At 36.1% G+C, this 27,834-nt stretch overlaps 1 protein-coding gene across 1 annotated transcript in view; it reads right to left on the bottom strand.

Moving 5' to 3' along the window:
• SKAP1 (src kinase associated phosphoprotein 1) overlaps positions 1-27,834 on the bottom strand; it is a 278,422-nt gene that overhangs the window by 178,564 nt on the left and 72,024 nt on the right. The window contains exon 4 of the mRNA XM_035026933.1: positions 25,079-25,195. Coding sequence (XP_034882824.1) covers positions 25,079-25,195 — 117 coding nt within the window. The remainder of the gene's footprint in view (positions 1-25,078; positions 25,196-27,834) is intronic.

Raw genomic sequence — 27,834 nt, 5'->3', positions numbered from 1 at the left:
TTCATCAATTTTACAGGTAAAATGCATTCTGAATCCATCCCTCTCCTTTGCTCCCACCAATGACATGGAAAGGTCCTTACCACTGCTCATCAACTCTATGGCAAGAGTCTCATAACCTTGCTTCCTTCCTCCCAAAACATAGATCTGACTATGTCAATTCATGATTTAAAAATTATTTTTCATAGATGCCTACCACCTACAAAATACAACTGAAACATAGTCTTCATTAACAATAAGAAAGAAACTGAGGGTTGTTGGAAGGGAGGTGGGTGGAGGCATGGGGTAACTGGGTGATGGGCATTAAGGAGGGCATGTGATGTGATGAGCACTGGGTGTTATATGCAACTGATGAATTACTAAACTCTACAGCTGAAACTAATGATGTACTATATGTTGGCTAACTGAATTTAAATTAAAAAAAAAAGAAAAAGGAAAAAAAAAAGAAAGTCTTCACAGTCCATACCCAAACTACTTTCCAGCTTTGTCTCCTTCTGTTTCCACCTGTGCAGCATATGCTCCAGCCACATTCAACTACCAAACTCTACCCAAAAAAGTCTCCTTTTATATCTTCACTCATGTTTCATTATCTGCCTGGAATCACCTTTCCTTCATTTGCAACTGTTGACTGTACTTCAAGGCCCACTGCCTTCCCAAAATTTCTGTAGAATTTCCCACTCAGGATGGATCTTACACTCCTTTGTTCCCTTAACACATTACATAATGACCACATTTTATCTTCATTACATTTGCACAAAAATTTATTTGTAATCCACTTGAAGGCAGGGATAGTCTTTATCTCCCCTTTATTTCTTGGCATGGAACTTGCACAGGATCTACGATAAGGGAAGGTTTACTGATAAATTTACTGTTACACTCAAGGTATAACAGAAAGAGTGGTCTGGATATTCATGTTCTTCTAGTTTTACTACTTATTGGCTATGTCTAGGGCAAGTCACAATATCTCTGAGTCAATGGTTGCTATAGCTTTAGGTAACAAGTCTGTATTCTAAGCAAGAGGAATGTAAAGGGACAAAAGGAAAGGTGAAGACAAGAGGGGCAGAGAACTTTCTCAGCTTTCTTACTTAGGAATGGATGCTTCCTCTGGTGATTTGGTGACTTCACCAAAATCAGGGTAAGAAATGAAATGAAATGGTGCTGATACACAATTAGTAGAGCCCCTAACAACTTAGAAGAGGGAAGATAGTGAAATCGCTACATTTTCAGGCAACAGTAAAACAAAGCTAGAGAAAAAAAAAATCAAGTTAATGTGGGCAAATTGCAGAAAAGCTTCCCAAGACTGCATCAATCACTGGGCAGAGAAATGGCAGATGAACTCCAGTGTAGCTAAGTGTTAGTTAATGTTTTTTTAGTACTGGGAAAACATACAAGAAATTTTACTCACAGAATCTAAATTATACTTAATGGATTATGGGCATTCAACAATTAAAACCAAAGAAAAGTTTCTCACTTAGATCTTTAGGAAGTGATCCTTGAAGATATTAGTCTAATGGGCTTCTCTGGGCAAATAGGGCACAAAACTGGAAGCATTCTGATAAGAAGCACTGTGACTTTTATTTTTAAATTTGTTTATTCAAAAATTTGTTTAACAAACATTTATTGAGCATTCCTATGTGAAAAGTACCATGCCAGATGCTGGAGGCTGGAGGAGGAAAAAATAACACAACGTTGGGTTAGGCATTATCACCGCCTTCAAAAGAGGTTAGAATGAGGAGGGAGACACATATGAAGGCCTGGGCAGAACAGAAGGGTTGGGAGAGACGGTGCTGAGTGAGAGCAGATTCCAAATGGGACCATGGATGCTGGGCTGTCTGTTACTCTAACACTGCTCCAGGGACAGGATGGAGAATCATGAACATTTTCCTATAACAGTAATGACTCATCTACTGACAACATGACTTTTAATGGCTGCACTGCAGTCCATCATACGGTGTACCGTAATTTATTAAACCAATCCCATGTAATTAAACATTTAGCTTGTTTCCAATTACTTGATGTTCTAGGAGCTATATTGGCTTATTTCCTTAGAATAAATTCCTAGAAGTGAAACTTCTGGGCCTAGGGCTCTGCACATTTTCAAGATTTTTGAAAAATAATTTTTATTATTTATTTTTAATTATAAAAATAATGTTCTACTATATAAAATTTAGAAATAAAAGCACGTCAAAGTATTATGGTGAAGAACATTATAGTTTTTTTCTTTTTTTAAATTACTATTTTTTATTATGTTCAGTTAGCCAACATATAGTACATCATTAGTTTCTTTTTTTTTTTTAAAGAAAGTCTTTTTTTTTTTTTTTTTTAAGATTTTGTTTATTTATTTGACAGAGAGAGCAAGAGAGCACAAGCTGGGGGAACAGTAGGAGGGTGAGGGAGAAGCAGGCTCCCCACCAAGCGATGCGGGGCTCGATCCCAGAACCCTGGGATCATGACCTGAGCCGAAGGCAGACACTTAACCATCTGAGCCACCCAGGTGCCCCCATCATTAGTTTCTGATGTAGTGTTCAACGATTCATTAGTTGAGTATAACACCAGTGTTCATCACAACACATGCCCCCCCTTAATACCCATCACCCGGTTACCCCAACCCCCTCCCTTCTGTAACCCTCAGTTTGTTTCCTGGGAGTCCAGAATCTCTCATGGTTTGTCTCCCTCTCTGATTTCTTCCCATCCAGTTTTCTCTCCCTTCCCCTGTGGTCCTCTGCACTATTCCTTATGTTCCACATATGAGTGAAACCATATGATAATTGTCTTTCTCTGCTTGACTTATTTCACTTAGCATAACCCCCTCCAGTTCCATCCATGTCGATGCAAATAGCAGGTATTCATCCTTTCTGATGGCTGAGTAATATTCCATTGTATATATGAACAACATCTTCTTTATCCATTCATCTGTTGAAAGACATCTCGACTCTTTCCACGGTTTGGCTGTTGTGAGCATTGCTATGAACACTGGGGTGCTATGCACACATATACATCTATTTCAGAAAGTGAGAACTTACTGTATATGATGTCTTATAACCTTGTATTTTCACTTAATTAGGGTATAAACATCTTTCCACTCATTAAATATTCTTCTATAAACATCACTTCTAATGGTTGCATATATTCCATTGTATTGCTAGTAGCTTAGACATTTAGCCTGTTTCCAATTTTGTGCTTTTATAAACAAGTGTTCAGTGAATACCTTTAAACATCTTTATGTATATTTATTTTCTCAAAGTACACTTAAGGTTGAATTGTCAAGTCAAAGGGCATTTACAATTAAAGTTTTTGTTACATTTCCCCCATATTGTCCCCTGGGAAGATTATACTAGTCAATATACCTACCTGCAGTGTGTGGTCACTTTCTACACTTTTGCCCAACTCTGAATATTTTCATTTATTGCTGCCCAACCCTTGTCAGTCTGATAAATTCCTAGAGATCTTTTATGACATAATTCAAATATCACCTCCTCTAAGAGGTCTTCCCAATCTCATTTCCTTCCCAGGTATAGTTATTGCTCCCTTCACTATGCTCTACAACCCCATTTACGTTCCACATTTTTAGTGTTTACTTCTTTTTTGAGAGAGAGAGAGAGAACAGGGCAGGGGTAGGGGGCAGAGGGAGAGGGGGAGAGAGAATCTTAAGCAGGCTCCATGCCCTGTGCGGAGCCTGATGCAGGGCTCAATCTCATGACCCTGAGATCGTGACCTGAGCCAAAATCAAGAGTTGGACGCTTAACTGACTGAGCCACACAAGTGCCCCTTTAGTGTTTACTTCTAAGTAGTCAAATTACTCGTTCAAATATTGTCTTTTCAAGTAGACTGTGTGCTTCTTATTCACTCTGTAGTCCCAGTGCTTGGCTGTATCTGATACACATTAGGCACCAACAAATGTTTGCTGGGTGAATGTATAGATTACTGTCACAACTTCCCATGTTTTCTTACAGAAAATGCTGCATGTTTGATTTCAGATTTCAATTCTTGATATAATGAGCTATACAAGAATCTGTTGGTATTAAACAAAAATAGGAAGCGTCCTGGTTTTTTAAAGTATAATCTAGTGGGAAGTGTTCATTAGTAATCTTTATGGAAAGGAAAACAAGGCATACATTTCCAAACTATCTGGTAGGTCTACCAGATATTTATAAGCAAAAAAATCCTTTTTTTTTAAAGATTTATTTATTTATTTGACAGAGGGCGGCACAGTGAGAGAGAGAACACAAGCAGAGGGAGTGGGAGAGGGAGAAGCAGGCTTCCCGTGGAGCAGGGAGCCCAACGCGGGGCTCGATCCCAGGACCCTGGGATCATGGGGACCTGAGCCAAAGGCAGACGCTTAACGACTGGGCCACCCAGGCGCCCCACAAAAAAAGTCTTAATGTTATAAATTGTTTTCACTTTAAAAGGGAAATTGTTCATTAATGCACATAAACACACTTTGCATTGTCAAATACACACGTGCACATGCACCTTATCATGGTATGCAAACAACCAAGATCTACAAGTTCCAAACAAGTAGAATATGGGGAAACTTAAAAATAGTTATGTTAAACTGATTTTATAACACTTCATGATCCTTCCAAGGGTGTAAAGCATCAATAATTCCACTTTTACTGTAAACAACCCAAAATATGAACATCTTTGTACATACATCTTGCTAGAACTGTCCTGATAATGGGGGGAAATGTATTGTTTACTTTAGCATGAGCCAGACTAATTAGTATGCCTGTCAAAATCTTCCTGTCCTATATTATTCTTGAAACCTTGATAAGCTCATTTGTTTCAAAGCTGGGGAAACAGAGATGATAAAAACAAAAGAAACTATCATAGCCTGTAGGAAACTCTACAGGTCAAATGTCTCAGGCTCTTCAATCTTCTGGAGCTTCAGAATTGATTAGAAATGACATCTGCAAGGTTGTCTCTCATTGAAATATTTTTTTTCCTGCAAACTCAGCACCCTTGTGAGTGAAGAAACTGATTTTGTGTTAAATGGTTTATCTAGAGCAAATTCAAACACTTAGGATATTGCAACTCAGTATAAGTGCATTCCTTTCATGTTTGAAATCTCTTTTTTTTATTGTTTGTTTTCATTCTTATATTGATTGTAGATCAGAATTCAGAGCAGGACATTAATAACATACCCAAGAATTTCTCCTTACTGTTTTTTCTAGATTATTCCTTGTTCTGATGGCCATAAACTCGAGCATTATCAAGATTTACAGAACACTAGTAACTTATTATAAAGCTTCTCAGTCCAAAATGCTTTCTTTCCAAAGAACCATTTTAAGTGATGACCACAAGGTATGTGATAAGAAAACTGGCTGGGCAAAAGGTTTATAGCCATTCAGAATAGACCATTAGGGTTACATACAAGACATTTTAAAAAATGTTTAAATATGTATTTTCCAAAGTGTTTGCTAAATATGAAACTAATGGAACGCTCTTTCAACTTAAGTACAGAAAGGCATAAAGCTCAAGATACTAAGTGGTAGACCAGAAAATAAATCCTAGTTTTCAGATTGGTGTTCCAATATATCTGCACCTTAATTTTTTCTTTCCTTTTTAAAAATTTGCCCATGTAAAAAAAATGTTATGTCTTGTAAATCTCTTTGCCCTTCATCCCTTACTTTTCCTTATAATTTATCTGTTGAAGAACGTGGGATGTTCAATTGTTTAGAGTTTCCCATTGTCCGAATTTTGCTAATTGCATGCTCACAGTTCCACACATTCTTCTGTCCTGTTTTTCCTACAAACTGCTAGTTGGACCCAAAGGCTTGATGACTCATGTCTGACATTATTTTGTGCCTCAGTTTCTTTTCTTTCTTTTTTTGTTCCGCTATGCTCACCACAAGTATAGCTACCATCTGTTACCATACAATGCTATTACAATACTATTGATTATATGTGCCTCAGTTTATTAATGTGAAAACTGGAAACCCACACATGAAAGTATTACAGCTCACTGAGGTATCTGTACTTATCACTGCAGAGGAAGTTGAAGGCCAAAAAACAACCTTGGCAAGAGTTTGGTCAGAGAACTCAGACCCTGCAATTGCCCGGCTTCTGTCTGGTTCCAGCTTTGCCACATGGGAGGTGCGTGATCCCAAACAAATCTTAGCCTCAGTTCCCCGCCCCCCTCAGTCAAGGATACCACTCACCTCATGAGACTTCTGAGGGTTAAATGGGGTGATGCATTCAAACAAGATTTTTAAACTGTAAAGTACTATAAACATGCACAAAATAGGGACATTACTCATTCGCAGGGGCTTAAATAGTTTCATAATGAAAAAATATTTTAATGTCTTAGAGAATCAATTTTTTGAAAAAGGTTAGATATGGCACTAACACAAAACAAAAAGATGATATATATGACCTAATGAGTCCTTGTGAAGGAATAAATGACAGCTTCCCGGGCACGTCCCAGAAACTTACAGCCCTATGACTCAGGAGCTCTGTGAATTCTGTAGGATGAGAGCCTTGCAAGCTTCTACCGCACACAAACATCACAGCGCCATTTAAACAACCCACTCCAAAGCCACTCATCAAAATGACGAGTAATGATTTATAGCTGGTGAATACTGAAAAAAAAAAAGATTTTATTTACCTTTCAATCTGTGCAAATCCATTAACTATGGGTTCTAATGCTCTTCTTCAAAGCAGTTTGCCAGGCCAACTTTCCTTCTTCCACTCCACATCCTGTTTTCTCTGGGCTTCTCACATAAATTTACTTGAGAACTCTTCTGCCTACTCACGTACCTCACACCTCTGACCTCCTCCTCAGCCACAGCCTACGCCTGAGCCTTCCTTTCTTCTCTCCCTTGCCCACCCAACTTCTATCCAATCCATCTCTCAGGAAGTTTCTGAAATATTATTTCCAGGCTGTCTTGATTAGCTAGTTAAGAAGAAGCCATTTTTCGAGAGCTGTGCTCTTCAACATGGTAGCTATTAGCTACCTGTGACTATTTAAAGGTATATTTAAATTTAAATTAATTTTTTAAAAGATTTTATTTATTTATTTGACAGAGAGAGACACAGCGAGAGAGGGGAACACAAGCAGGGGGAATGGGAGAGGGAGAAGCAGGCTTCCCACGGAGCAGGGAGCCCGATGTGGGGCTCGATCCCAGGACCCTGGGATCATGTCCTGAGCTGAAGGCAGACACTTAATGACTGAGCCACCCCGGCGCCCCTAAATTTAAATTAATTTTTAAAATTCAGTTCCTCAGTCTTGCTAGCCACGTTTTCAAGTGCTCAGTAACTACGTCTGGTGGTGGCTGTTTCATTAAATAGTGTAAATATTACAAAACATTTTCATCGTTGCAGAAAGTTCTTTTGGATGGCATTATTGTGCAAGAGCACCTCTCCTCTCCCTCCACAGTCTTGTTAGATGTGAGGGAAGAGATGTGAGCTCTGAAATTAGATGCCCTTTAGCTTTTGAATAATAGACCTAAAAGGTGATTAAATGAGATTGTGGAAATGCCTAGCACAATGCCTACCAGAGGGTAGCTGCTCACTTAGTGGTAGCCATTATTGGTACTGTATTCCTTTTTCTTTTTTTTTTTTTAAGATTTTATTTATTCATTTGAGACACAGAAATATATATAGAGAGAGAGAGCATGAGCAGTGGGAGAAGCAGAGGGAGAGCGAGAAGCAGACTCCCCGCTGAGCCAGAAGCCCGATGCGGGGCTCGATCCCAGGACCCCGGGATCATGACCTGAGCCGAAGGTAGACGCTTAACCATCTGAGCCACCCAGGCGCCCCTTATTCCTTTTTCAAGTAAGTCCAGAACCTCTACTTTTTCCTTTTAGCAGTACACACGAGTATCTGAAGGAATAACAATAAAGGTTGTTGTTTTTTTCTGTGAGGCAGAGTGGCATATTGGAAAGATTATGGGCTTTGGATGCATAGAGACTTTAGATCCACTTGACTAACTAAGGATCTCGGGCAAATTAATCTCTCTGAGGCTCAGTTTCTTCATCTGTAATATGGGAATAATAATACTTACACTGTGCAGTGGTAATGATGATGAGAGATAATGTATGTAAAAAAAATGCTGTCTGGCATATGGTATGAGTTCAATAAATTTATTATAGAAGGCAGGTACTATGAATTCACTTTAGAGAGTGCCATATATCCAGCATAGTTAGATGCTAAATGATTGTTGCTGGTAATGAAGGTCAGGCTAGTAAACTTTTTGTAGGATGGTGTTATGCATTATTTAAACACTTCTCCCCAAACAGGGCTTTCTCTGGTATTCCTAGGATGCAGCTAAACTAAACTTTTCCTCTGTGGTATTATCAATTCTACTCATAGCAGTTATCCTAAGTTTGTATGATATAGAGAAAAAATTGAGCATTCACAACTCATCAGGCAGGTTTTAATTTACCATCACTCAGTAGTTTTAACTATTATAAAGGCATTTATGGAGTGGCATGCTGGATTGAAACTGCAAAGATTGGCCTAAAGAACTGTCAACCATCACTGTCACCAAGAGAGGCTGTAGCTTAAAATTTTGCCCAGACAGTAAGTCTGAAATATATGCCTTCAGAGCATAATCCAAGTATCACAACTTTTTTTTTTTTTTTATTTAACAGAGATTAAACACATGCATGAGCAACTGGAGGGCTGGGGGAAGGAGAAGGGAAACGTTTTGCATCCTCAGACCCTCTTATGCATTCATGCTGCCAAGAGAAGGGTAAACAAGAACCAAGTCTCTCTTGCTTCTAGCAGTTGGTACACCCTAAGTGAGTGTATATTTCAAGGAGTTGTTCTATTTGCTTGAGTTGTCTTGTTCCTTCATCTGCTACTTGTGGGTCTTTCTAAACTATCCCTGGGGGAGGAGGTGAAGAGTAGTGAATAACCAATCTAGTACCCAGTCATTCCACAGGAAGGAGAGAGAGGGAGGGAAGGAGAAAGAGAGAGAGAGACCAAGTCACCAAATAAAGAGAGCTTTGAGTTCAATAACTGGGATTATCCCATGGCAAGAGATAAAGGATTCTGTTATCATTGAGCACGATTCCTTTATCTCTCAAAGACAATCAACCTTTAGCAAGAGGAGTGTAAACTTAAAACCTCATAACTCAATTTAACATAGTGTTAAAGTTTGGGGGGTTATTTATCAGTGCTGGGGCTGATATAATCAGTCTGAGGGACCCTAGAACAAAGAGCAGTGGGTGAAGAGTATGTCACCTCCGTGCACATTCGTTTCCTTGATGAACAAGGAGCTATTAGCTGCAGAGAAAGCATTATCTAAGTGAAGAATGATGCCGATTGTTTTAGCTGCTTCTCCTGAAATTGTGGAGTAAAACATAGGGTCCCCGTGAGTTAAGGAGCAGTTTTTGTTACTATGGTGTTGAGGACTTCTTAAAAATTAAGTTTAATTTGGGAGGGTATATGGACATATAGTTCTTCTTCAACAGCAACCAGAAATCAATTTGAGACATAGATCTCTTTTTAACCTCTGCTCTTAACTCATTAAATCAAAAAGTTTTAAAATAATCATATAAGACTTTTTAAAGGTCTCGTTGGGTTGAACACTGACTTTTATGCAAAATTCAAGGACTAGTTAATAAACCATCTAAGGAAGGGAAGAATATACTCATTGAGCATGTGGTTTTTGAAGGAGTAGGCACAAACTTCAAAATTTAATTCTCAAATATAAACTTTACTCTAATTATAAACTCCTACACAAAATGTTATTTCTAAGTTCATCTGCCCAATAAAATATTTTACCACTTAACAGAGTCACTTCACATTGTTTTAAATTAATCATTGCTTTCACTGACTCTAAATAGAAATGCAACCTGTAATGCATTTGCAGAAACCACTTCATAATTTTAGTTTGTTTTTTAAAAACTACAAATACATTTTAAAATTACATTTATTATCTTAAAATATTCTTTCTTTAATTTTACCATTCAGCAGAGTTTATAACATTACTACAGCTTTAAATTACTGATAACATTTCTAAAAGACCAACACTATTAAAAAAAAAAGAAGAACACTATTTACCCTTCTCTGAATGTAGGCTTCCTGGCTTTAGATATAAAATTTTATTCTTATTCTTTGCTGAATAGACTTCTTTTTGTCATTTCTTGTTATAATTCTCTGGATATGCTGGACCGTGGTCTAAGTTAGCATCTTAGAAATCCAGAAGCTTCCATATAGCAAACTCATTAAAATATACTTCAGAAACTGACTCAGACGACATAAAATATCTGCTTTTACCATTTAAAAAATGACCAGCATATTTCATTTTAAAAGGATAGTAAAAGTTTCTTAATCAAAAACTTCTCGGGGATTTTTTACCACATGGATTTACTGCAAACCTTCTGTATCTGCTGGGCCAGTAAACCTGCCAGCCCACCTCAGTCAATATCTCACACTGAGATACCGTGTTTTAAAAATCTTCCTGATCAGGTAAATATTATAGGATATATTCTTTTCTAACCCTGCAGATACAGCTTTCATGGAGACATTTATGAGAGCTGAAAGGATTGAGGGAAAAATAAAACCCATGCTGCTTTTTAGTTTTTTTTTTTAATTCTCTATTGGAATTTCAATAATTCATTTAGCAGAGTGTGCAAAAAATTTCATAAAAATCTTTTCTTAATTTTATACCTTTGCCATATATTGAAAATCATACCCAGCATGCTCTTTTATCACTTGGACTGAAAAACAGAGTATGTTAGAATTATTGTGAGTGATCAGTTGGGTAAGAGTTTAAAGAACATTATAACTAAATCAGACAGAACTCAATTTCTGCCTATTTTATACAGGAAGAGAAAACTTAAAAGTTGTAAAACTTTTTACCTCGGTCTGCCTTCTGCAGCGCGAGACCAGGACCTCTGCTCTATTGTGGATGGTGATTTAGACCGTAGCAGTCATAACTGAAACCCACAGTATATCATGCTGTAATAATCATAAGTGAACTATAAAATGTGCCTCATTACTAACTCAACTGTTAGAATTTACCAAATCACCACTTGCGCCTTTCCAGAGATTTCCCCTTAGCTAACTTCTTAAAACTAACAAGTAAACAAAAAGAATATCAGAAACAACAAAAATGCTGGAGGAAGGCCACCATCAGATATGAAAGGTAAACATCTTAAACATTTATAAATTTATGTGCCTTCACAAGTTAGCCCCCATGTGTTTTTGCTAAACATAATTTAGTGGAGTAACCTAGCCTTCCTAACTGAACTGGAATTAATATCAACTTTTCCAACATTTCTTCTAAATTTCTTTGCATCCGATATGCCAAGTCATTATTTATGCATGTATTTTTCTCTCTCAGTTAGATAAAGCTGGGACTTCTCACATAGTTGAAAAAGGTTTTCACTGGCACCCTTAACACTAAATGAAACATTTCTTTTTTCAAAGTTAACATATTTAGAATTAAATTACAGTACAAATTTGATAATTTATTCATTGGATGGATACAAAAGCAGTGAGAAGTTGCTTTTTTTGAAAAGCAGGATTTGAACAAGTTTAAAAGGTAGTAAAAGTCTTCTCTGGCTCCTTTTTAATGCTCTCATCCTAAACGAAGGCAAATTTTAATGATTTCCATATTAAGAGGGAAACACTTAAAAAGCAACACTATCAAATTTAAATAAATTTGTTATTTTTGGAGGAGCAAACATGCAGAAGATTTCTTATGAAGAGCTCCTTGAATTGCTCTGGTATTCCTTAAGAAAATTCAGAAAGATACTTGCTTTACAGCAGAAGGTATTTACATGTATAGAGTGAGAAGACAAGGAAGGAACAAGTAATCTGCCTTCCTTTCAGCTTAAATGATATGATAAAGAAAATTATTATTATTTATAATAAGACATTTAATAAGAACTCAGATATAATTTCCTAGGAAAATCTCTTCTATCCTATACCAACAATGACTGCAATACTCCAACAGACCCTATGACACCTCCTTATCATTAGAAAAGTCAAACTTCTGCAAACAATTTCTATATTATACTGTTATTAATTATAATATCCAGGAAACTGATCATTATAATTTCCTTAATTTTAACGCTAAAATAAAGAATTCAAACTCTTAAACTGATTAATAAATTTAGGTTAATAAATAATTATTCTAAAATAGATCTTTAAAAAAATAAATAAAAATAAAATAGATCTTTTTCTAATAGCCAAGGAAAGACAGATCTCTAAGTAAGAATGTACACTTCAGAGAGCTTTGTGAAAATACATATATATATAATTTAAAATCAATAGTCAAAGAATGTGTGTCCAAGAGCAGTCACAATTTTTTGGTGACCAAACCAATTGAAATATACATGGTAGTAAATGGTGCAGGTATAACTAAGGACCATTTTCTGCTTCTCTACTTAAAATAATGTTCCAAAATTTTTATGAAAATCCACAACTTAGTCTTGTCTCATGAAAAGTGCAGCCTTTACATGAAAAAAAAAAATCAGATCCAGCAGTTGCTTGAGAAACCTGACACAGATCAGAAAATCGGGGTGTATTAGATCACCTAACCTGATTACAGATAAATCTCAAGAATGTTAATGTCAAATCATTATTTTTGAAAACATATAAAAATTAGACTACTCCTATTAAGACTCATACTTTGTTATTAAGAGGTTTCATCTTTAGGTTTGTTAAAGTTTGTGTCCAGATGCTCAGAGGAATGTCAATACCACAGATTGATAAACGGCTGAGATTAAATTTTATTCACACATTTTAAGGAAGAAGCACACAAAATGAATTAATTTCCCTATTTAAAAACAACAATTAACATCTCTTCAAGTAGGGAAGAAAAAAAGAGAATCAGTCAAAAACTATCAGTGTTCTATTTAATATTTAAATCGTTATAATATTCTCACTCGTTTCACCTGTGACCAACCCCTTTTCATTTTGTTCTGCTATGTCTATGCCATTCCTTTCTTGCAATGCCTTAATTGGTGCAACATTCAATATTCCCTTTTAGGAAAAAAAAAATCTGATATTAAAAAGCATGGCCCCACATTTATTTCTAGAGTTCTCAGAATTTCCAGATAGGACCCCATATTTTCATTAGAATGAGACCTGAGCATAAAGGCAAGCTACCTAAACCATTGCTCAAATTTTTAGAGTAGCTTTAAAAAACAAACAAACAGGGTGCCTGGGTGGCTCAGATGGTTAAGCATCTGCCTTCGGCTCAGGTCATGATCCCAGGATCCTGGGATTGAGTCCCACATCGGGCTTTCCGCTCAGCGGGGAGTCTGCTTCTCCCTCTGCCTCTCTCTCTCTCTGTCTCTTATGAATAAATAAATAAAATCTTTAAAAAAATAAAAAACAAACAAACACAAAAATTACTTAGGAGCTGTGTTTAATTTGAATCTCTTTACTTCCTGGGTTGCCATGTAAAGCATATTAATAACAACTCCTCACTGGTTCTTTTCTATACACCAACTATTCCAAGACAGAGGTGTTACTTTTAGTGGTGTCCTAGAAAAATAAACGTAATTTTGTGCTACCTGTAGAAATTTTTTTCCATAGGCAAGATACATGAACTTATTTGCATGCCAGTTCAGTCTTCCCTTCAGCTATTTGCTACTTAGTAGGACTTTATGAATATCTGAATGTGTTTACCATAGAAGGAATGCTACAATAATAAATTATAAAACTGGTCAAATGAATATGTTATAGGGGATTTAGGATATCTGTTTAAATCTGTTAGAAATGCTAACCACACGCGTTTATAATGGCAAAGAAAAAAGTACCTATAAATTTGGTTTAAAACTCTTATCCAAGCCTCCTTTATTTATCTATTTAGGAATATAAAACCCTCAAGATTATAGTTTTATTTTATTTGTCTTCATCCTAACTTATGTAATAAGAATATACTGAAATGACGGTTGTTAAGAAAGCAGTATCTTTTGGGTTTTAGGGCATTAATAAAATAAAAGAACAGGAATTTCTCAGATCCAAGTGTATATGCGCTTGGGTACATATATATGGATATGTGTGTGTGTGTGTATAATTTTTAAATTTTTTGATTCATTATCTATGCTCACATGTTGAGAATTTATGTATTTTAGCCTTCCTCATCAGCCAAAACCAGATAATCCAGGAAAGCCCCAAAGTAGTATTTTCTTTTACCACAAGAGGGGGCTAGAGAATTCTGATCTCTTCTAAGGTTGGTAAAACCCTCTTAACTGCTACTTTATAGACATTCAATTACAACAGGCCATAATACATTAAGGCATTAAAATGCACATATATCCCAACATATGCCAAAGCAAGCACTACACTGGTGTGCCCACCAGATGATCACCAACAGCAACATCAAATAAACACTTAGGCATTGTCTCGTGGTTTATATGAGATTTTACACTTTATCACTTCCCTCCCCAAAAAGGCAGCTCTCTTGGTTAGGTGATCCCCTTGGAATGGAAAATATCAAGGAGTATGATAAAATACCCAAGGACTGGAGAGTATGACAGGGGCAGAGTGAGGTAAGGATTAAGAGAACTGAAATTTATGTAGTTTGGAAAAGTGAAGACTCTGGGGATAAACATTCATAGTCTTTAAATACCTTCTAAAGGTAACAATATAAATGAATTAGGGGAATTATTCCATCTCAGAATATGGTATAGAAAAGAGCAATGGCCTGAAACTAAGGAAGGAAAAGTTTAGGTTAGACGTGAAGAATAAATTAGTAATAATAGTTGGGCGGGCAAGATGTCCTGCAAGGGAAGGGTATAAAGCACAATCACTATATTTGATAATTAATTAAATGAGATATTAGTAAGAATGATGTGAATTCATTAGAAGGACTAGATTAGATAACTCAAGTGATTTTTTTCCCCTAAGCTGTGACAATCTCTAGGCCCAATTGTGTTCTTGGACATTCATAAATGTCTTTCAATGATGATAACGATCTTTCGTAGAGAGGAGAGCTCATGATCTCAGTTAACCCTATGTTTTGTCGATAAAAATAAATCTGAGTATTACTATGAAATAATTATAAAATTAACCACGACAACAATGGTGTTTATCTTTCAGAGCACTCCACTAAAATATACTGTGCCATATAAGCTATACCCTAACAATTTATAGAAATGGATCTCTAAATTGGATAAAGGCTTCTATAAGTGAAAACTTTCCATGAAGGAACAATTCCCCTATAAATCCCAATTTTACAAGCCAGAGCAACTACTCTGTATAATCTTTCTTTCCCACTAGACTAGTGTATCTGGGCATAAGCTATTTAGGGCCCAACATAAAAAAGGCTGTCACTCAAAGTCAGAAACACAGTCAAGAGCATAAGTGTAATATAGTTTGTGAATTCAACAATCTTTCCCTAGTAGAACGCAATACTCTAGATTAACAGGTGCTTCCATATTGTTTTAAACAGCATTACTAACATTCTAACATTTATTTTTTGCTTGAAAAATCAGTGTTCTATGATAGGCCAAAGAATTTATGGATAGCAGAAAAACAAAGATCACCAAATCACCGTTTGAAAAAACAAATCACCATTTAAAAAAAAATATATCTACATATATAGAGAGTATAAATATAAATTTATATTTACATAAATTAAGTACATGTATCTATATCATACCTGAGAATATGGAATTCCTGAACTTTAGACATGACTGTAAGGTAGCTAACCCTCATGTGATTCAGTGTTCATCTATAAAGCAGATGCTATGCTTAATTATAATGCATTTATAGACTCTAAGAACAAGGTAATTAAGTATGACATATAAGATTTTCTAATAAACAGCACACAGATATATAAACCCTCCCCACCTCTGATTGATTTATATATCAATCAGATAAATATGTTACATTAGCAACCAAAACACCGCATATCATTTTACCACCGCTGTAATGCCCACACTAACATCTTCAATAATCATATACTAGAACCTTCACTTTACCGTTAACCTTGTTGGCTACTTTAGAATTTGGAGAGAAACAAAGAATACTCGAGGCAGAATGAAAAAGCTTAATCTCATTTGCTGAGTCACTCACTTAAAAATTAACTATTTGCACTTAAAAATGGCCACTGTTATTTCACTACTAATTATAGTGGAAGCTCAATAAGGGTTTGACCTTTCAGAGAATGGACTTTAGCATATACTCCCAGTCTGGAAGAGACTTCTAAAAACACTTCGGCCACGGCGCAGGTCAAATATTATCTTGACTTTCTTCCAAACCACTGCAAGTCCAAGTTTTTTTTCCTGCAAACTCTGTCCCTGATAATCACCACTTGATTATATATTGTATACTTTGTTGTGGGGGTGTCTAATCTTCTCTCTTCAACTAGATTATTTACTCACTAAGGAAAGGAGTCATATCCTATTCCTCTTTGTATCCTCCATCCAGTCTCTGAACTCATGACTGAATAAAGGCATCCAATATAGATATTCAATAGCTACCTCTTCATTAGCAGTATATTAAAATCTATAACTGGACAAAAAGGCCAAAAAAGATAACTAATTAGTTATACATCAAATTAATTCAGGGACTTATTGTATGTCACTTATAGTTATAATTGCTAGCATTTATGGAACTTTTTGAAATTATTAAACATACTACTCCCAAATCATTCTGGGAAAAGAATAAGAACATACATTGACCAGAAAGACACATGTACCTGAAGAACCTGACTGAAACTTTCAAGAAATAGCTTAAGAGCCACGATCAGACCTCCTGCAAAGCTGTTTGGGTTTGCACTGAAAAGCGTGTTGAGATCATGCAGGTGAGGGAAGGTATATAGTGTGAGCCTGGGAAGGCCACTCCCAGGATGGTGGTCTTGGATTCCATACTGGCTCTGTCTTGTTAGATATAGGACCTAGGCATTAGCCTCTTTAAAATTTAGTTTCCTCTTTGGTAAAACAGAGATTAGATTAGGTGATTACCAAGTAGTCTCTTTCAGTTCTAAATTGTCACGATTCTATGTAAAAAACTTGGGTTCAATTAGTAGGGTATATTCTAGTGAAAGAAGCATTATGGAAGATATCCCCCATCAACACATGAGAGACTGCTTTACTGGGTACTGGACGGAAGGTTAGAGTTTAAACACGCACCGACAGCCCAACATGCCAGGCTGAAGAATGAAAAATGGGTAGTTCATAGACAGATAATTGTTATTGTTTTTTTATTCTTCACAAAACATGTATAATCCTTGGTAATCATTTGTTTAAGTTATATAAATTACTGTCAACTTTGAAACCCAGTTTGTCATCCTCATCTGTGATTTATACCAGACTATATAAACGACATGATGTCTTCAATCTAATAAGACATTTATCTTCATGAAGGAGGCCACTGCGATCCTGAGTGACAGCTTACTTACCCTTATCACAGTTAACTCAACATCGGTCCTTAATTTCTCCCAATGATCTAAGATCTGATGGACTTACCTGAAGCCAACAGAAACTTGTTCAGAAATCCACCATGCTTATGAAAGTATGTGTTTTACAGTAGAATTTTTTCTTTGGCCCCAAAAGCACAGACATGGAAGGAAATAAGTTTTGTGTTCTTCCACAGTGTGCACCGTAAACACACACACACACATAAACTCCATCAGGGTTGATAGGAGTCATGTGCCTTTATTAAAGAAAAATATTCCTGTGAGCAACAAAGATGAAAGCAACTGTCTGAAGAATAAAAAGAAAATGAGATGGATGCTTGTTTGAATGCATATATGTATGCACATATGTTTATTATGTATTCGTATATGGAAAGAGACTATTTTGAGTCACATTTGTTATCTTCATATCATAGAGTAAGAAGGAACTAAAAACTCTAAATATCTTCATATAGTTTATGTACTTAAAAACACACACACCCAAGGGCTCCTGGGTGGCTCAGTTGGTTAAGCATCTGACTCCTGATTTAGGCTCAGGTCACAATCTCAGGGTCGTGGGACTGAGCCCCGTGTCAGGCTCTGTACTCAGTGCAGAGTCTGCTTGTCCCTCTCCCTCTGCTCCTCCCTCTACTCGCAGACACAGGTGCATGCGTGCTCTCTCTCAAATTAATTAATTAAGTAAGTAAATCTTTAACACATACACACAGAGTAGTGAGCTTGACCCTATCAGTGAGAAGGAAGTAAACAGCTTGTTGTTTTTAGTCCATTAACTCTCTCTACCTACAAGGGTACCAATGGACTGAGCCTCCAATAGGTTTCTAACATTCCAAGTAAAGCTGCCCTAAAATATGCACATTTTCCTCCAAAGTCATCAGCAGGATGTGGCCTAAGATTTACCTGATTGGTAAGGTCACTTACCACTAACCACTGCATCGTTAATTCACATACCTCAGTAAACGCTGTAAGACATGCAGTTTATTTATCCTGTGAAACAACATAATTTATACGCTAAACTCAGTCCTTATACATGACTCAGAGCAACGGGGGTCTCAAATTGGCTTGTGAACAGACATCTTTTATACTCCTTGAGTAGAAGAAAACCAGTTGGGGGTGTTATGGGTAGACTAGCTTAATAAATGGAAGTTCTAGGGAGAGGATTTCGGTTCAATAAGAGGAAGCCTTTTAAAACAAATTACAGCTCTTTATAAGTATCTAATAACATGACCTTGAAAATGTAAAGCAAAACACAGAAAAATGGATACATCTATAACTATAATTGGAGATTTTAACACGAACCTTTCAGCAGATAAAGAAAAGCCGGGATATAAAAGATTTGAAGATTACTATTTATAAGTATAAAAATAAATAAAAAGTAAAAAAACCTAAAATTTGATAAGAGTGTGTTCAATAAATACTTTTGGGAGCCACACAGCACCTAAGCATAAATTAATCATTACTAGGCCACAAAAGGACTCTCAACAAAGTCCAAAGAATCTAAATGATATAGATGATGTTCTTAGACTATCATGTAATAGAAATTAACAGTCAAAATAAAAAAGCAGGTTTAAAAATCCCTAGAAACTAAAAACGAGCCAAAATAAAAACCAGGAATACATACACATGCACACACACACAAATGCTTCTAAATAATACATAGGTTAAAAAAGGATATCATCAAAGGAATTACAAAATACTTAGAATGGAATTGCAAATTATAATGAAAGTAGTACATATCAAATTTTGAAGGATGCAGTTAAAGTGGTATTTAGAGGATAGCTTTTAGCTTTGAATACAATTATTTTTTAAATGAATGTTATACTCGATGGAATAAAAGCAATAGAGAAAATGAGATGTAGAGCCCATAAAAATGGGTGTTTCAGAGGAAAAACATCCAGCTAACTAGAGCTCTACACAAAGCAGTAGGTTTGTAATTTATTTGAACCCTACACCTCCACCACCTGCCCCCCACCGACACGTGGATTAGATACTTCATTCTTGACCAAGTTACTGAATTTCTCTAAGCTTCAATTTTTTAACTTGTAAACAGTGGGGATAATGGGACTTTCTTCTCTGAGCTGGTTTGAGAATTAAATGAGATAATCCACAAAAAGCACCTAGTGCAGCATTGTAAGTGCTCAATAAATGATTCCTCTTACAATCATCCTTTCCAACTCCCAGAAGGCATGATTCTAACTTCGGTACAATGAAATTTAAGACAAATGTGAATTCCAGCCAAAAAAAGTCTAATCAATAAAATCTTATTAATAAATTAAACCTTCATTTTTATTTCACAATACTAATGTAGATTTGTTTAAAATATATTCTTCCCCCCATTAGGGAAGATATTAAAATAGTGTTTTCTTCCTATTATTATTATAGAAATGAAACACATAAGGATCAACAAAAGCTAGTCTATTGTTATTCATAATATCAAATCCAAAAATTGACTTCTATTTCAGAACTAAAATGAAAGCAGAGAAATGTAAAAAAAAAAAGTGCTAAAACTAAAGCTGTGAAAAATTGATTCTCTTTATTTCAAAATATTCTGTATGTTTTTTAATGTACCTTTCAGAAAAGGCATGGAGTTGAAAATGGCCACTATTTGTACTTTAATGGGACTGTAATTCCTTTAAAATCAAGTAGCATATAATAAATTGATCAAAACCAGGCTTTCACTTATTCATTATTACTGTTCTCCAAAAATGGTTATGGGTCTTTTTTTTTTTTTTTTAAGATTTTTTTATTTATTTATTTGACAGAGAGAGACACAGTGAGAGAGGGAACACAAGCAGGGGGAGAGGGAGAGGGAGAAGCAGGCTTCCCGCCGAGCAGGGAGCCCGATGTGGGGCTCGATCCCAGGACTCTGGGATCGTGACCTGAGCCGAAGGCAGACGCTTAACGACTAGCCACCCAGGTGCCCAAAAATGGTTACAGGTCTTTAACTTTCCCGGTTCTATTTTTCATTTCACTGGAGAATAAGAACCTTCTCTAACCTTCGACAACCTGATGTAAAAATAAACTCTAAGAACATTTTTCTCACTTCTTCCCAGATTTATTGTCCAATATTCATTCATTACTTTTTCTTTAATTAGAATATGATAATATATATTACATGATAAACAATACACTGTTACAGATTCTAGGTTTCTTCTCCTAGAAAATAACTTTATTTTTTCTTTGTCTTCCAGAAGGAGTCACTATATCCTGTTTATAGAACACTTTGCCCAACCCATCTTTAAAAAATGTATGTAGACCCATCTTTTAAAAAATGTACACTAATGAGGGGCACCTGGGTGGCTCAGATGGCTAAGCGTCTGCCTTCAGCTCAGGTCATGATCCCAGGGTTCTGGGATAGAGCCCCACGTCTGGCTCCTGGCTCGGCTGGGAGCCTGCTTCTCCCTTTCCCTCTGCCTCTCCCCTGCTCATGCTCTCTCTCTCTGTATCTCTCTGTCTCAAATGAATAAATAAAATCTTCAAAAAAATTAAAATGTACACTAATGAGATAAGTTTATAAACACATTAAAATTCACTGTATATTTTGGACAATGAAAGCAATCAGATCTTGAGCAGCATAGTTGGCTGGCTTTCGTACAGTAATTGTATCCAGTGTTTCATGCCGAACTTTTTTTTCTTTAATATGGTTGAAACCATGCCTCCTTAGGTTTAGAAATCTAAATGTTATTACTTGTTAGCCAGTTTTCATTCCCCACAGTGGGGCTATGCTCTTGCTTGTGGGTCTCTCTCCACAGGGTATAGCCTGCTGTTCTCAGACTGAGAACATTTGCAAAGCAAAAGGAGAAGAAATTGGGATTAGGTAGCGACATGCTCTCATTTTTATGCATGGTTTAGCCTGTAACCTTGGTGTTCATTTTTTGCTGTGCACCTGGCCGGGCTTCTATATGCTTCTAGAGCTCTTTGTAGTCTTCACAAAAGCACGATACAAACATGACACACACTGTGGTTATTGCTTCTCACACTGAAGTTATGGGTGGATGGGTCAGACCATGTGTCCTTCTATAATTGTACATTTAGGACACTGTTGTGGCTGGAGGGGGGATGCAACAATGCTGAAATATTTTAACAGTAACCTTTCATTTTCTAATAAAGATGAAATTCCAAAAGTCTAAAATAACTGTCACTACAAAGAAAAATTAAAGAATATCTTTTCTTCCTAAAGGATCACCTTAGCTATCCCACCAGCAAGTGAAGACATTGACTTTACATTTGTTCATTTGTCTACTTACTAATCGTGTGTTTTTGCAATGAGATGGTAAGCTCCAAGAGGACAGGGACTGTGTCTGATTTTTTACTGCACATTTCACTTACTGCTTAGCACAGTGCCTTGCTATTACCTTGTAATCTCTAAATAAGTATTTGTTAAAATAATGAATAAGTAACATATGAAGTGTTAGTGTTCTCAATAATGGTAAAATCTAGTTAAACAGAACAGAATGTCTACTGAAAATTTTTTTTAAAGGTTTTATTTATTTATCTGAGAGAGAGAATGGGAGACAGAGAGCATGAGAGGGGGAGGGTCAGAGGGAGAAGCAGACTCCCTGCTGAGCAGGGAGCCCGATGTGGGACTCGATCCCGGGACTCCAGGATCATGACCTGAGCCGAAGGCAGTCGCTTAACCAACTGAGCCACCCAGGTGCCCCTGTCTACTGAAAATTTTAACATCTTTATAACTTTCTCCTTAATTGCACAAGAAATGTATATATCATTACTTTTTAGGGGAAGGAAACAAATATTTATCGTACCCACTATGCATCAGGCACTCAGGTACTGTGCTAGTTTCAATGCTTTGCAGAAACTCATATTTAAACATTAGCTCCCTTTCTTTTTTTCCCTCTTGCTTGTTTGTTTTGTTTCTTAAATTCCACATATGAGTGAAATCATATGGTACTTGTCTTTTTCTGACTGACTTATTTTGCTTGGCATAATACTCTCTAGCTCCATCCATGTCATTGCACATGGCAAGAAAAAGAGAGAGAGAGAGAGGCAAACCAAGAAACAGACTCTTACCTATAGAGAACAAACTGATGATTACCAGAGGGGAAGTGGCTAGGGGCATGTGTAAAGTAGGTGAAGGGGATTAAGGAGTGCACCTGTCGTGATGAGCAATGGGTGTTGTATGGAAGTGTTGAACCACTATATTGTACACCTGAAACTAATATCACAGTGCATGTTAACTAACTGGAATTTAAATTAAAGCTTTAAAAAGTGAAATTTTAAATAAAATAAGTAATACTTTGTAAAAATAAACATCATCCTACAATCAAATTTTTAACACATAAACAATCTATTCCTACCGCTATCATTGACTGTTTCACTTTGAGAATTCTCTTAACTTTTATAATTGAAACTAAAAATTAAAAGCTATGAAGTAAGAATTTAATATTACTAATCTAGTTAGCTCCTCTCTTATGAGGAACCATAATGGAGCAAAGTTTCCACCTTGGAATTTTCCAGATACTAGGCTTACCTCTTTCAACACTATATATTTCTTTAAATTTAAACTCTTTTTAATGAAAATACTTTTAAGCAAACTATGTATCTGTATAGTCTTAACCAAAATGTCTGGAACATGAATCCATCTTTTTTGATAATCCAGATAAGGATAGTGGTAAAGACAGTAGGGTGGTTAAGAGCAGAGGTTCCAGAACTAGACTACGTAGTTATAAATCCTGGCACTACTGCTTACTAGCTGTGTGATCCTATTTAACTTCCCTGGGTCTCTGTTTCTTTCTCTGTAAAATGAGGATAATCTTGCTATCTACCTCTCAGGGTTATTCTCAGGATTAAATGATGATAGATGCAAAATACTTAGAACACAGATGCCAGGTACATAGTAAGTGCTTAATAAATGCTAGCTGAAAAGTTTTACTTTATTAAAGGTACTGAGCTCTTAGTTTCTCTCTACAATATGATATGGCCCCAGAATGCTATGTTTTTGAGTTCCCATATAAATTTTATTTTTTTTCTGCATAAATTTTTAGTTGTTTTCCTGTTTCTCACCTCAATATTATTTGTTAATTGATGCCTCTAAAGTGCCTCTTCTTCTAAATTTGATGTTTCATCCCATTATGGGTTTGAGAAATCAAACCACTGTAATGGTTAGAAATGTGTAAAAAGAGGAATCAAGGCTTCAGGGGCTTTCCCAAGAATATGGTATGGAAGTGTTAACACAGCACTCAGGAACATCCATTTCCACTTAGAGGTCCTTCTGGCTTACTTACTGTGTTCTCAGCAGTGTCTGGGAAAGTTGGAAATACCAAATAAGTGACCTATGGATCAATGAGGTACTATTGTTCTAATTCTGTCAGGCATTGGATTAATCAAAAACAAATGAAAGGTTGGTTTTGCACTGTTAATTTTCTAAAATTATTAATAAACTACCAGTGTAATTATTAAGCTTGCAATCCAAACAATGTTTTTAGTGTACACTTGAATCAATATACAGATCCTAAATTGCAAGGCCCAGTTTCTAAAAAAGCTCAAGCAAAATAAAATGTTTCTGTATGACGGAATCCATAGTTCTGAAGTGGAGGTTATTAATTCAATGAAAGGGAGAAAATCTGAATCGCCAAAAGGGCTAAATGAAATAAGAATTAACGGATGAGTGAACTAATATTACACTGTATGCTAACTAACTGGAATTTAAATAAAAACTTAAGAAAAAAAAGAATTAGTGGATAAGTTAAAAAGAGAAAGGAATTAGGGGTTATGAACTCCTGGAAAATGCCAAAGTCATAGGGAAATTTGAAAGAAAAATAAATTGAAAGATTACAGACTAATAAAAAGAAATAAGGAAGAGTTTACCAACTCTACTCCCAATCCCTAAGTGAATAATATGCTTCCAATTTAATATTTAGTTTAGTAGCTTGTCTACCTTTATCCCCCACCGAAAAGGCACAAGAGAGACTTTGGTAAGATAACCGTGTGCATCAGTGATGATCAAGCCGTCTGTTCCAGTGGCCAGATGCCAGAAGAGACACAGGGAGCCCCCACCCTTGGGATATCTGAGCCTGAGCCAGAAACTGGCAGCCACCAAGCCAAAAATTTTATGTTCATGTATCTTAAAAATTCATGTACATTTTGCACCCCGCTCTATTACATACCAATGTGTTTGTAATATAAAAGTAATGTTTATATCAGTTGAATTATTTAACTCCTCCCATTCCCAAATCTTCAAGTAAAATTAATGCTCCAGGAAGATTTACATTGTGGTTCTTGTGGCTTCCCTTTCCCCTTGAACAATACCAATATGGTCAGAAAGGGATATGTGAGAAGCATGGGTTAAAATTGTATCTTATTATGATATGATGAGCTCAATGGCCTCAAATAATCCACAATAAATCAATAATCCAATAATCACTAAATGAAAGCTCTGATTCTCAGGCAACTCTGTGAAACTAAGAAATCTGAAAGATGGTGGACTGGGCCGTGCAATCTTAAGACGTCCTCTTAGCTTTTGAGCTGCAGTTCTTATAAAAAGATCAATAATGATGTCTTCCTGCTCCAGTATGGAATTAGTGTTTCCCTAAATACATTAGCTTCAGAAGTATTGAATTACCTAGAAGGATCAGCACCACAATGAAACAAATAGTTGTTTTTTTTGCAAACTAGTGATTACCAATACAGAAAACCCACTGAAGTCAGCTTGGTTCAACATGACGAAAGGCAAAAACACTAAGACAAAAAGTAACAAAGCAGCATGATTAACCCAAAATCCAGGAAGATGACACTCACCCTCATCCTGATAATCAGGCAAAAAAGGGGCATCGGATGTGAGAGAAGGGCGGTGAGTTCCACTCTGATTATCATCAGAGCTGTCCTGTCCAAGGTAACTTTCAGCTTGGTCTCCCCCTGAGGGACAAAAAAGAAGGAAAATAAGATCATACTTTGGACATCTTTATAAAGCTCTTTGTAGATGTCTTCTGATACTCATCCCTGCCCTCCTCCGAAAGATACATCTTTTACTTGGTGGACATGGCCGCTATCCATAAACATATGAGAAATAGATAAATAAGAACAAACTTACCTGGATGGGAAATTTTCCACTCAGGTAACTAACTAGAACTTAGAAACCGTTACCATCGAGTGGGGAGACCGCTTGCCACCCAGAGAGAAACTTCTCCATCACACTTAAAATGAAAACACAGCTATATAAACACATATTCATATATACTGTCTTCCATTAATTGTAACCTTTACCCTGAATGCCTGTTTCTCTTTATATTTCCAAATGGAACAGAATAAGTCACACAAAAGGTTAACCTATACATAATACAATGTAACAGGTCAGTATTCTTTCCTTCTCTGAAAACTAAGAGACTTAAAAACAGAGAGCATCTAGACTTTGCTGGATTCTATTCCAATTTAAATCATACTTGCTTTGCAACCTTAAGAAAGTTCTCTCTTTATAATTCTGGTTTACAGCCTATGCAACCAACCTCTTAGGAATTGTAAAAGCCCTAAGAAGGTAATATTTGTTCTGTAAAATGGCTTTGATGAAAGGTAATGTATATGCAATACTGAATTATGCAATTAAAACAATGCTAACCCCTTTTGGGTGTTTTCAACATACATTGGATTATATTTTGTAGAAGTGGCCCATACTATTATGATACTTTAAAAGGTTCAGACGGAAGATGTTCGATCATTCAGAAACCGGAAGAAAAGGCTCTGCGTTGCAAATGGCTTTCCTTAAAATCCCCCAAACAGAGGTACAGTCTGCTGATAAAAGGACACCAACAGCTGCTCAGTTCATTTCACAAACATGAAAAGGGGATTTTTAACTGAATTTAATATTATCTCAAATACTAATTTCCAAAGGAAATCACCAATGCTAATCTCAGTAAACACTGTAGAGTTTTGGCCCTGGATTTCAACGAGGGAGCAGTGAAACCAAACAACCTACATAGAATCTGTATTGCCTCACTTTAAAGGTTTATTTCCTACAATTAAACTGGAAGGATAGGGAGGATATAAAATGATAAAAAGGGAATGGCTGTAGCCTTCTCTTTCCATAAATTAGATGATCATAAGAGTCTCTTCTATGAATGCTCAGTGGTAGGTAGCTTGTCCATAACTGAGTTGAACACCTGCAGATACAGGACTTTAGAAATAAAGTATGGACTTGATTGTGGAAAAGAAACAACAACAACAAACAACAACCTCACACAGCAGTCTTGGCCAGAGCCAGAACAAATCCTCTCCTTTATTAGGCTACTGATCAGGATACAAAGCTTATTATAGTTATGCTTATAGTATCACTGTGAAATTTCCCTTATAACCAGAAAAATTCTCAAATACTGGACTGAGGGTTGAACTACTCAAATTTTACATCAGTGGAATTTGTAAATCCGCTGAAATTATATTACCAAAACAATCTAAATGGACTGTTTGGCAGATAACCTGAAACTGCGAGGTTAAGGGAATTTTAAAATTGTGAGCCTAACCAAAATCTGTTTTTAAAAGAGGAAGTAATTTGGGTTGCCAAGTAAAATTTAACATCTGTAGGTATACTGAACGTTATTTATCAACTGTCATTCTAGACTCAAGGTTTTCTGCTTGCTTCAGAAATTTGACAAAATTACTCTTACATGTTCTAGCATTCCAGGCTTTAAAAAAAAAAAAAAAGTCGATCAGGAGGGACTTTGTTTTGTTGTATTTTAACGAACATTTTGTTTTGGAATGATTTTAGATCTATTGAAATTATTACAAAGATAGTACAGAGAGTTCCCACACACCCTTTACCCAATTTCCAACTTCTTATGTAACTAGGGTATTTCTGTCAAAACCAAGAAATTAACATTGGTACACTGCTATTAACTAGAAACTATAGACGTTATTTGGATTTCATCAGTTTTTCCACTAATGTTTTTTTCTTTTTCTTTTTTTTTAATTTAAATTCAATTAGCCAATATATATCATTAGTTTTAGATGTAGTGTTCAATGATTCATCAGTTGTATATAACACCCAGTGCTCATCACAACACGTGCCCTTTTTCTGTTCCAGGATCCCATTCAATTGCATTTAGAGTTTCCATTTTAAAAATCTCATCTAAAATACCTGCCTGGATTTAACATTCGATTTATCAACTTCAGATGGAAAAGTCACTTCTGCGTGTTTCCTAGGGTTTCTGAACAATTACCCAAGATGGGCTTTTAACAGCCATCCCTGTGCCAAACATAAGACCATGCCTTTGTAAAGTATACAACAATAAAGGTATACAACTCAATGCAGCAAAAACAGAGCCTGGGTTAGTACTAAAAAATGGTTGTGGTGGGGGAAACGTTTAAAAATATGTTCTACATCCAAGCGTAATTAGTTCCTGATGATGGAAATGTTGCTATAAGTGTTTTTAGTGTCACATCGAGTGGCCCAACTCCCTTGGGCACACACAGAAAAAAGCCTATAACACTATATAAATAGACACTCCCGTGTAATTAAAATGATTACAACTACTCGAGATGCACGGGTGAAAAGTTTTATAGGAGAG

This window comes from Mirounga leonina, unplaced genomic scaffold (genome assembly GCF_011800145.1).
Source record: "Mirounga leonina isolate KUSES-001 unplaced genomic scaffold, KU_Mleo_1.0 Mir_200, whole genome shotgun sequence".
Classification (NCBI taxonomy): Eukaryota; Metazoa; Chordata; class Mammalia; order Carnivora; family Phocidae; genus Mirounga; species Mirounga leonina.
Note: the sequence above shows the minus strand (reverse complement) of the source record. Positions and strands in the feature narration are given on the sequence as shown.